Raw genomic sequence first — 12,209 nt, forward strand, 5'->3', positions numbered from 1 at the left:
TTTGATTAGTATTCTTATTATAAGAATGTATTTAGATATATTTTTTTGGAAGTCTATCTAAAAAGTATTCAACCACATTGCGACTAATATCTACATTTTCTTTTTTCCTAAATTCCAGCGTAAATTATTTTGAGTTCGAATTGGACTTCTCTATATATATATATATATATATATATATCAGTCCGGTCTTTTATAGCGAAACCCGTGGGCGATATCCGATTCTGCGGGCGCGAGAGACGACAAATCGACGAGTGATCCTGGAAGGGGTTGTAATACCTGCTACCGCGAGAGGTAACCTCTTCCGACTCGTCTCGATTCGGATCGCATACGATTCTTCGTTTCGTTGTTCTTCCTGTTCTTCTTCTATCCGGATCAAGAACTCTCCCCATTTTTTTCCCTCGTTCTTACTCGTTAACTCCCGATCTAACCAAGAATAATAAAGGTGTAAGTATCAGATTCCGCTTGTGTGGTCTCCTATATTAAATTTCGAAAGAAAGTGGACTCTAAGGATCATTTTGAGATTAGATGAATGTCGTTGATAGCTCAAACTGAAAGAAAGACTAATTATTGTCAGTGAAATGACGATCTGACTTTTGCCCCCACTAATGTAACCATGGCTGACAGAGAGTATGGCATATTGGCATGTCTTGCATCTTTCCTTAATTTTTTTTGTATAGCTATTCATCTCTTGATGATTCTACAACTCTGCATTAGCGTATAATTTAGCATTATATTGCCACTCTGATGAGATGATGAGGTAACTGCATGTAACATTTCAGACGGTAATGGCTTCGGCAGCTCTTATTTGTGACAGTGAACCATGGAAGGACTTGAAGGTGGGAATTTTGTTTTTCTTTTGGTGTTATTTGGACAGTTATTTATTTTTTAATTGATGATACCAGTTTATGTTCTGTCATTTTGCAGGAACATGTTAATGTGATAGAGAAGAAACACTTAAGAGATCTGATGAATGATGTCGAGCGGTGCCAATCAATGATGGTGTATGATATTAGCTTTGGCATCTACCGTTGCCAATATGTATCTACATAGATTCTTTTTGCATATGCTATGCGCACAAGGACAAGATGTCTTTTACATGATATATTCTTCTAATTTATTTATAATTTCCTTGATATAGCTTTTAACCTCTTAACAGAGAGATTGATGGGATACTTTTGGACTATTCACGGCAACGTGTCCGCCTTGACACCATTGGAAAACTTCTCAAACTAGCAGAGGTGGTAAATGCTGCAGTCTTATTCATAGTGTTAAGATACTTTTCTTATGTCTCTTCCATCGAATTATTGCAGGCAGCACGGCTTAGGCAAAAAATTGACATGATGTACAATGGAGATCATGTAAGCAAAACTTTTGGACAGAATCTAATGACTGGATGTTTTGTTCAACTTTATTCCGTCTAACATCCTCAACATCTAAATATCGTGACCTCTGTAGTATTTTGATGCTTCGTTATGTTGTTGTGGGCGACTCCCTCCTGGTTTTATTATGCTAAGTTGATTCTAGAAGCAAAGCAGAGGTCATTTATATAATTGTTGAATCAGTTTCAGCAGATTTTCCAGATAGGTCTGCCTTGAATGTTAGGCAGGGAATGAGCTTATGTTCAGTTAGTTGTGGTTTCTAAGATCAGTTTTTCTTGTAACAATAATAAAGTAGGCTGCTCTTGTGCTATGGGCTTGATAAACATTATGGATAATCACCGATGAACTCTGCGATGCTGATTTTTCTCTATTTAACAGATAAACAGTACTGAGAATAGGTCGGTTCTGCATATTGCTTTGCGAGCTCCAAGAGATAAAGTTATTTGTAGTGATGGAAAAAATGTGGTACCAGATGTTTGGTATGTTTTGGACAAGATTAAAGAATTCTCTGAAAGGGTGAGAAGTGGATCCTGGGTAAGTAGCATGCCCTATTTGTTTTTTTTTCCATTTTTAATTTCCAATTCTTGGTTTTAATAGGTAAATGTCTCAGGTTGGAGCAACAGGAAAGGCATTAAAAGATGTTGTGGCCATTGGTATTGGTGGCAGCTTTCTAGGCCCATTATTTGTGCATAACGCTCTTCAGACAGGTAAATTAGTGTTGCCTATGAGGTTCATTGTCAAACCTTTTGCTGAAGGTGATAATCCATCCATTTCCAAATTGAATGGACATAGTTTTCTCACAAGATATTCTACCTTGAAATATTTCAGATCCAGAGGCTGCAGATTGTGCCAGAGGACGGCAGCTGAGATTGTAAGTACCTCTAATTTGTGATCGGTTCATAAAAAAATATATGCATGTATGAATGTATCTCTGGTGAAGGGATACGATCTTTATTTTGTTTCTCAAATGTCTTTGCTGTTTTCAGCACATAAGATACCTAATATAATGCCACAAACTCGAATATAGAACTCAGAAACATTAAGTAAAATATAGTTACTTTTTGGGCCATTTAGACTTGTCATTTTACACTGAACCTGAAGTACCTATGCCTATACCACATACTATGGGTGCTGGCATGACAATCTGGGAATGCATAGATAAGTAGAAAATTTTAGAGATAAGATGGATCTGCCACTTGAATATGTGCCTGCATCAGATTGTTGCAATCAAGTCATGTATTCAGATGACTGCTTTTTCTTGGAGGATAAAAACCTGATTATTTTTTATGGTACATCTAATTATGTATTCTGGATTTATTTCTATAAGTTATCCAGCATTTCCTTCTCTATTTAAAAGAGTACACCTACATTTCTTTGTTCATTAACAAAAATATCTTGCTTTTATCCTTATAAGCAATCTCTTAGATTAATCATTTTTTTAAGCTACTTTTTGAAGTCCTGTCTTGGATCAACCATCTCCAAGTTTACTGAAAGAATGCATTATTTTTTCTGGTTAAGTGGTTTAGTTGTTTCTATAGCTCTAAATGCTTCTAAACTACATCGAGAATAGTCACACATGAAAGACTTTTCCTTGCTGTGAACTAAATGATAAGGGTCTGCATTTGGACTGTTCGGTTAGTCAAGTCTCAAACTATAATGATTATGAACCAAAAATGAATTAACCCACTGAGTGCCAACACCAAACAGAAGTTCTTTATCTGAAAAACAATTAAATCAAACTGTACATTTTGGTTCCATCAGTTTATGTTCTTTTTACTCCTGAGATACAGATGTAGAGAAAAAACAAAGTAAAAGCAATAATTTATTACTAGTTCACTGTGCTTAGGACATCTTATTTATAGAATTGGTGCTTATGAACAATGTTACGCTTGTAATTTTGTAGATGTATAATACACATAACAAAGTACTTTATCATTTCACCATACGACAATCTATTTAGTTTATATGGCTTATATTTTGAGACCAACCAGAATACTGAAAGTTGAAATTCATTCATTTTCCTGTAACTGAACCAATCAGAAATTGTTGGGTTTGACTTGGGAATTTTTGTTTTAATTGAACAATGTATACTGTACCAGTAGATTTTCTTCTTGATTAAGATTACCTCTCTTTTCTAAGGTGCTTCTATTTTCTGACAATGGTGTTATGTTTATTTGTTGTGAGCATTTGGTACCATGTTACTAGACATAGATAGGTTGGACCATTCCGAATTTGTTGACAATACATTTTAAGGAAGATTGAGGAATTTCTGCCTTGTGTTGATTATCAGTTTCCTGGTGGACCTTTGTTAGCTTCAGTTCGATTTTCAGATCCTTTTGGAAGGTGACTACCCTTCTCATTTCCTATTCCTATTCATTGAAGACACTTGAGTGAACTATTAAATATTTGTGGTTTTAATGAGATATAAATTATATGTATATCCTTCAGGAATTTTTTGCTTTCTAAAAGACCCTTGTAGATTTGTAATATAGTAGGGGATATGATAAATTGAAGCAGTTTTTGGCCACAACTGAAAAAAAAAAGTTTGGAAAACCATTAGCATGAGGATTAGATGGTCATGGAATCCAGGTTACATTTTCCCCAGCTCTCTAATACAAGGTTGGATAGACTTATGAATGTCTTCTCACTCTCCTTATGCCCTTTATTAGTTTTTTCACCGTATAACTCCACCAAGATATGAATCTTATGAGCAATAGTATGGAGTTGTCAAACGATAATAGATGAAATTGGCTGAATCCAATGAAAACAGACTCTTGACTCAAGAAAAAAATGTTAGGTTGATCCCCAATGTGCGTCATGCTCTCTTCTGGTCATCAGAACACTTTGTTGTACTAATATATTAAGAAAATCAACATTTTTGCATCAGTGACATCTGTGAACTTTGAGCAGATAAGGATGTTATTCTGCATCTTATTGTAAACAAGATATTTTTTGATATCTTGGTTGTCAGCATTTTCTTGGAGAATTCTTTATGTTATGCTGGATTCAGAAGTGTAACGATGTTAATTTTACATGAACATGAGTTATCACAAACCTATATCTAATAAACTTTTTTACCTGCAGTCTTGCAAATGTTGATCCAGTTGATGTGGCTCGAAACATCAGTGGATTAAATCCTGAAACTACGTTAGGTAATTGCAACATTTTTATTTTACAGAGGACACTTGACATCACTTTCATCGTTTATGCATCCTCTTTACTTCTGTTTATGGTCACTGGTGAATGCAGTTGTGGTGGTTTCAAAGACTTTTACAACAGCCGAAACCATGCTGAATGCCAGAACAATGAGAGAGTGGATCTCATCTGCTCTTGGGTTAGCACATCTTAGAAATGTCATCTTTTAGAAAGTCTGTTCCTTGGTTTTGTTTGTTGTACTTGAGCATCATTTTTGTCACTTGTTCCAGGACTCAAGCGGTTGCAAAGCATATGGTGGCAGTTAGTACAAATCTAACGGTAAATTTATATTTTAGTCTGACTATCTATTTTAATTATTTTTAGACTTATGAAAAATTTCTCATTTATTGGAGCAGATATTTCTGCCATCTCATTCCATTATTTTCCTTTTTCATCTGATCTTAACAACTAGGTGCTTTTTTTTCTTCTTAAATTATAGTTTTCTTTCATACAGAATAGTTTTAAGTGGGAACAAAAAATTTGGTAGGTCAGAGTCAGAAAAGGGTTAAAAATTTCTGTGCTAATGCTGGCGGGACCAGTACGAGTCCGATACATATTGGAACACTGATGCACCATATGGAAGCATACTGACTGGCACCGAAAGGGGGGGCGAGGGCTGATTGCAGCACAAGGAAAATCTTCATTTCAATGACAGAGAGAGAGAGAGAGAATTGTTCAAAACCATAAATCCTAAACTTAAAAAGTTATTTCAAATTATCGGGCTCGAATTAGGTGGTACACTTGGTTTATGCAGGTTCCCAGAATAAGCGGAGTAGACTAGGTGAAAAGTCCTGGTCTGTGTGGTATTCAACCTCGGATCTGTAAATGCCAGTGGTACGTTACAGGTCCAGGTGGTATCCATATTTCGAACCACAGCTCACACAAGAATGAATAAGGGTAGTTTGAAGCTAGAAGAAGAAAATTGCAGTAATTCAGAGACCAAACCAGTAAGAGTTTTTGAAGCACAAAATCAGATGCAAAACGATCCTTCGGATTGTTAAGGATCGTTCTTATAAAATTCAAATAGATCAAGCATTATTGATCATAGCAAGTCAGAGTTCCACAAAAATATGGATTATTATTTGTTTCGAATAAGTAGTGGGGATATTAAAATTGTAGAATTAACGCATAATAAGGGGATCACAATATTGAACTGGCATTTAGGGCTGAAAATTAATTCAAGAGAAGATATATAATCTAGTTAAGTTTGGTGCAATGAATTGATTAGATGGTGTTTGGATATGTTAAAAGCTTAGTCAGTTCTATCTAGTTCATCACGTGTTAGTTGCATGCCCCATGCCCGTGTTTGACCAGAGAAGATGAAAGGAGGAAAAGGAAGAGGAAAACAAGGCAAGGGAAAGAAGAAGAGTAATACCTATGTCTCTCATGCCCCACCCTCACTTCTTGTCACTTTCCATTGCTCATGGTTCACTATTATTTGTAGTTATCATGCTATTGATGTTGCTGTTGTTTCTGATCATTTCATGATCAGCAGTGTTGCAGCTTCCCAGTTGTGGAGATGAGAGCACAAGAAAAGAGTAATGGGGTCATGATATTGTAATCTTGTGAGTCACGGGTTAAGATTCAGATCCATTTAAATATTGTTTTTTAATTAAAATTAGTTAATATTATTTGAAAATATAAATTAAATATCAAAAACTTTTAAATACTTAATGAAAAGAAGAATAATTTCTAAACTAGATTTAGATTTGTTATGATATTTTAGTTATAAAGTAGTTTTAAAATTTAAACTACTCCTAAGTTATGCATAATATTCAAAACAAAGTATATGATTGTTACACATTGTATCTAACTATCTATAGCATTGATTCATATCTCGGTTATGGATATTTTTATCTCATATATTCATATCATAAATTAAAGCATCTAAGATATCAGACACTACGATGCACATTGCACAGGATCCTCCAAGCCTGATTTAGAGCAATGATGCCATATAGTATATTTTCACTATGTACTAGCTTATTTTCCATCATAATTATGTCACCTTGAATTTTATCCCTCTATCGTTTTATCTTGTTACCTTCTTTTTGGGGTGTTTTTTACTTTCTTATATGGATGACTACCTGTGATTAGGGAGATTGTTTCTTGAACCTGAAGATATTTATTTGAAATGTACCGAGGTTTATCATAAAGGAGAGAAATACCAGTAAGCATGAACTAGCACATACCAAGCTATGAGGGCCATGCCAACACTTGGCTAGGTCGACCATTTGCCTATACCATCCAGGACAGTGGCGTACACCATGGCATGACACTGTAATGTGCCAAAAGTTAACAGTATATAATATATCCCCATGCCATGAAATGAAAATTCTTTATCATCTTTGCTGGTTGTTACATTGTCCTCTTTCAGAAAACAATTGCAGTGCATGAAGGGATGTTATTTAACTTTACCATATTATCATTATCATTCTTTTTATCATCATAACTTTTTTTCCACCAATTTGTTGTATTCATGCAGCTTGTAGAGAAATTTGGTATTGACCCTGCTAACACTTTTGCATTTTGGGACTGGGTTGGTGGTCGCTATAGTGGTAATTATCCTCTCAAATTGTAGTACTGATGATTGAAAATTTTGGCACACTCGATGTTCTGTTGACAGAGGGGATCCTAATGCAGTTTGCAGTGCTGTTGGTGTGCTTCCGTTGTCTCTCCAGTATGGTTTTCCAATTGTTGAGAAGTATGTTAACTCATGCTTTTTTCTGTTTAATGCAACATGTTCAAATAGAAACTTGTGTCTGCACCAAGAACACATTTTTTTTGTAATGTATTGACCTTAAATCAGGGTTCATGTTAAGGTTATTCCCTATTGCAAACTTGTGAAAGTTCTCACTCCTTTTTCTCTCTGCTGAAGGTTTTTAAATGGAGCTTCTAACATAGATAATCATTTCTACTCAGCTTCATTCGAAAGGAACCTGCCTGTACGTTGTTATGAGGAATATGTATTTGCTATCTCAATACAAAAAATATGTTATTCTAACAGATGCTTTTGTTGCTTGAGTCAGGTACTTCTAGGTTTATTGAGTGTGTGGAATGTTACATTTCTTGGATATCCTGCAAGAGTAAGTAATATATGCTTTGACATTTACAATTTAAGCTTCCAAGCACTATTATCTGTTGGATATTGCAGCAAGGTTCCTCTAACAAAATATTCCCATCACTCTTCAGGCCATATTGCCTTACTCTCAGGCACTTGAGAAGTTTGCCCCACATATTCAACAGGTATTTTAAGTTATTTCTATAGGTTTAGAACAAGCACCACTAATTTTGCTGATCTTTGGAGCTGTTATTTCCTACAGGTTAGCATGGAGAGTAATGGAAAAGGTGTATCGATTGATGGTATTCCACTTCCCTTTGAAACCGGTGAAATAGATTTTGGAGAACCTGGAACTAATGGTCAGCACAGCTTCTATCAGTTAATTCATCAGGTAAGGTTCTCAATGGATATTAGTGACAGAGTGTCCAGATTATTTATTATAAAAATACAATTAGATTTACATTGACCATTGGAGAAGTTTTATATGATCAAAAACAGCAATCTTGAACCCCCCAAGTTCCTTAAGTGGGTGTTTACCATATCCATAAGACATATTTATTATCATCACTCTCTTTTGACACATGTGATTTGTGATTTTCATTACATGGTTCTGAGTGCTAGCGGTCTTATGTTGGAACTGTTCTCTTGAATTTTTATGTATACGCTCTCAGTTTTTATGGAAACTTGGCATCATAAATTCGATAGGACCTGTATGCCTTGAGTCAAAGTTTTTGGTATATGACGAGTGAAAAATGTAAAGAGCTGAGAGCAAAATGGAGCAAAGCTGCAGACAAACATGTCTTTTTTCTAGAATTTCTTTTCTAAAACTGGAAATAGTATGAGTCTGCTTAAAGAAACTCTTCTGGTGGGCCCTTTTCAAGGAATAGACAGGTGTGTTTTTACCCCTTAAGAGTTGTTGCCTTATCTGGCCGATGGACTTGATCTTGGACTCTTACTTTTTCTAGTTGACTCTGCTTCATGTCTCCATCCTAAATCCTCATCCTCCCCAAAACCTAGTTTCTTGACTACTGTTTGTTTGCTTACTCCAGATCATTGGTTTGCAGTCGTTTTACTTGTAAATATGCATATCAAGACAAGAAAATTGTGAAAATTCATGAGATGAGAGCCTGGCAGGAGAGACTTGTCAAGACTTGAACAAACACTGGATCTAAATAAATTTGAGATCAGCATAAAAGACAAAAAATAAATAAGATTTAAGTAATTGCTTAACATCATTCACATTAATGATGAAGTTGGAATTCCCTTCAATGAAGGAAATAGATGAACTACATCGACTTTTCCTTGCATTCAGGAAGATGGAAGAACCTGTGCATTGTGTTTCTTCATGTGTGTGATAATCCAAGGTGCTAATGCAGAACCTTAAGCACTGCAAGGCTTGTTATGGTCCAATCCTAGTTGTCAGAAAAAAAATTCTGCAGGTAGTTTACAAAGTGTGACTTATTGTATAGAAAGTTCCTATTATGTTTGGTAGTCAAAGTTTTACTGTACATATAATTTTAATTATAGTCCAATCAGGTTGAGGGGTTTCCGCCTGGGCTTCTCAGGGGTTCTATTGCATATCCATTATTATCATTCTCTTATAGATCTTGTTAGTTGCAGGGGCAACCCAATGTCTCATACTTGTTGATGCTTGCTGAGGCTACATTCAAAATCTTAAATTGCAGTTTAAATGAGGAATCTGTTACTGTATCTCTGAATCCTTACAAACAATAGATGTTTCTTATATCAAGTAGTATTGCAATTATTTTCACAATGTTATTTGAAAATTTCTTCTTGATTCTGCCAGGGAAGGGTGGTTCCTTGTGATTTTATAGGCTCAATCAAAAGTCAGCAGCCTATATACCTGAAGGGTACCAGAGAATCAGCTCTGTCAAAACAACCATATCCTTTGGCTTTTATGTGCCGCTTATTATAGCTTTTGCCTTTTTGTTGGTATGCTTCCTCTACAGCATGATCATGTTCTTGTACATCTGTGTCTTGCAGGGGAAGTAGTGAGCAACCATGATGAGCTCATGTCAAACTTTTTTGCACAGCCAGATGCTCTTGCTTATGGGAAGGTACCTCCTGGAGTCTTCTTTATCATTATGAGACTTCCTATTTTTAAATTTATATTTAACTAATACCCACTGGTGTCTCAGAGTCCAGAACAGTTGCTTCAGGACAGTGTACCTGACCACCTTGTTCCTCACAAGGTTAGCATTTTTATCTTCAACTTTGTGTAAAATTTGGATCTTATGTTCCAGATTGATGAATACTCATTATTATAATTCACAGACCTTTTCTGGCAACCGACCATCCTTGAGTCTACTATTACCTTCCTTAGATGCTTATAATATTGGAAAGGTCCGTGTAACTTTACAAGGTTTCGTGTATTTTAAGCATAGGATCTTTATCTCTCTTCAATTTCCATGACATTGATATGAAGAACTCATTTTTAATGAATGTAAGGGACATTTGCATTTTCTAGTAGTTCCCTATACATATCCTGGCATAACAGCTGCTATCATTTGATTTCATTCAGCTATTGGCCATCTATGAGCATAGAATTGCTGTTGAAGGCTTCATATGGGGGATTAATTCTTTTGACCAGTGGGGTGTGGAGCTCGGCAAGGTATGTTTATAATGCTTTAATTTTGGATATATGTTTTCGTAACTTCCTGTAGTTGGATTCATTGTATATGTGACCATGATTAGCTAAGATCTTAATTTAGTGAGTTATGTTTGTTCCTGCATCAGTGTTTCTCATGAATGAGATTTGTTTATACCATCAAAATTTCCAGGTCTTGGCATCTCAAGTTAGAAAGCAACTGCACTTATCTCGCACAAAAAGGGAGCCTGTTCAGGGATTTAACTTTAGCACAACCACTTTGTTAACAAGATATCTTGAGGTACATCTGTGCCTGCTAAATACTTACATTTTTGCAAGTATTTCATTTATTGCGTTTGGAATATAACTTGCATCATGAAACTCACATACTAAAAGTTGCGTTTGAATTTTTATTGGCATGTTCACTTCCATCTATATTTATAATTATGTATGTGGTCAATAAGGCATCTGTGCATATTCTTTCAGAGTGGGTGGTGGAAAATAGAGATCTGCAATTTTTTCCTGTACAATTTAATAATGGAAGTATTTGATCCGTTATGCTCATGTTGTTGACATGTAAAAGATAATGAAAAGTAATGAAGAGGTACAGAGCACTGTTTCTCTGTTTATTTGCCTTTTACCTGCAAGTTGTATTCAACCAATGGCCAGCCTTTCTGGCCACGTCAGTTTCAGTTTGATACACCCATTTTGTGTTGTGGTTGGTTTTCTACCAACTACTTGAAAATATTGTCAGAAACCAGTAAGAATTGGGTTATATTCGGTCGAACTCTGTGGATTATGTCAATTTTAGCCAACATAAAAAGAAAAAAGTAGAAGAGAGGGGCCAAAGGAAAAGAAGGAAATTGAGACTGGGGATGGACACAAGAAAACCTGTGAGGCTGTTAATATGACTTTGAAATAGAGGATGTTCTGTTAGTATTGCGTGTGCTATGGAGAAGAATATAAAAGTCTATATATATATTATCATTTGGTAAAGTTAGTAGCAAAAACAGTTTTGCATTTATATTTTTCTACAATCTCAAGACAGCAAAAGTACTTGTTGCTGAGGACACCTTTGCTAACAATTTACTAGATATAAATATACATGTGCATTGCTTTTTCTGCGAATGGTAGATGTATTAGTACTGGGGTCTTCATTGATTTAGCTCTGAAACTTTTATGCTTTATAGATTCTCATTTATAGAATTCTGTAAAAGAACATGGATTAATCACAGGTTAGTTTCTCCTATCATGTCTAGTTTTCTTTAGATTATCTATTGTGTCAAGTTTCCTTGGATGTGGAGGAAAAATAAACTGCTTTCATAGGGATGTATCTTATGATTAAACAAGTAGGCTGATGCTTTGAAGTATTTCTAGAATAGCATCTTTTAATAGGCCAAAAGCTAACTTTTATTTCCTTTTTCTTTCTTTTCTCCTACTAATATTAAATTATTAACGTCCTGTGCAAAGCTTAGAGTGGTTGCTACTTTGACATTTGATGGAGAAGCTTCCTTACATGTATGTATTCTCTGCAGGTGGAACCTGGCACCCCATCTGATTCTACTATGCTGCCAAGAGTGTGACTTTGGATCACTTCGCATCATATATCATATGCTCGTCTACCAGCTAGAAAATAATTCTGTGGCATCCTCCACGGTTGTAATCGGAGTCAGACATGGCATCTGAACTCACATGTTTTGACCCTGGATACCATCTTACATGGAAGCCTTGAATTTTGAGTTTTTTTATTCCATGTAATAACACCAGTGCATCAATTTATTTGTGGATCTCTGCAGATTAGATTAGATCAACATGGCTTTCAGATGGTGGAAGGATGTTAATGCTTATGCATTCATGGAAGGCAATAAGCCTGCAGATTGAGATTAGAATATGATTTTTATGTGGGAGGATATTGTATTATATCTCTTATATTTCTAAGAGATATGTGGAACTGGGATGATGTGAT

The 12,209-nt window shown here is 35.4% G+C and overlaps 1 protein-coding gene across 3 annotated transcripts; it reads left to right on the forward strand.

The window, feature by feature from the left end:
* The first annotated feature begins 179 nt into the window (after nucleotides 1-179).
* On the forward strand, nucleotides 180-12,048 carry LOC135625447 (glucose-6-phosphate isomerase, cytosolic 1-like). 3 transcript variants are annotated; one of them, XM_065130284.1, is made up of 24 exons: nucleotides 180-291; nucleotides 780-836; nucleotides 925-1,001; nucleotides 1,157-1,238; nucleotides 1,311-1,358; nucleotides 1,758-1,913; nucleotides 1,990-2,086; nucleotides 2,208-2,250; nucleotides 4,464-4,531; nucleotides 4,629-4,713; nucleotides 4,805-4,853; nucleotides 7,060-7,132; nucleotides 7,218-7,278; nucleotides 7,453-7,519; nucleotides 7,604-7,660; nucleotides 7,767-7,820; nucleotides 7,898-8,026; nucleotides 9,443-9,506; nucleotides 9,640-9,713; nucleotides 9,795-9,848; nucleotides 9,931-9,999; nucleotides 10,178-10,267; nucleotides 10,437-10,544; nucleotides 11,779-12,048. In XM_065130284.1, the coding sequence occupies exons 2-24, from the start codon at nucleotides 786-788 to the stop codon at nucleotides 11,824-11,826; spliced, it is 1,704 nt and encodes a 567-aa protein (XP_064986356.1). In that variant the 5' UTR covers nucleotides 180-291; nucleotides 780-785; the 3' UTR covers nucleotides 11,827-12,048. The 3 variants fall into 3 exon arrangements, with proteins under 3 accessions (XP_064986356.1, XP_064986358.1, XP_064986357.1); XM_065130285.1 differs by lacking the exon at nucleotides 180-291 and adding an exon at nucleotides 320-442; XM_065130286.1 differs by lacking the exon at nucleotides 9,931-9,999.
* Nucleotides 12,049-12,209: the final 161 nt, after the last annotated feature.

This window comes from Musa acuminata, chromosome BXJ2-10 (assembly GCF_036884655.1).
Source record: "Musa acuminata AAA Group cultivar baxijiao chromosome BXJ2-10, Cavendish_Baxijiao_AAA, whole genome shotgun sequence".
NCBI classification, from domain to species: Eukaryota; Viridiplantae; Streptophyta; class Magnoliopsida; order Zingiberales; family Musaceae; genus Musa; species Musa acuminata.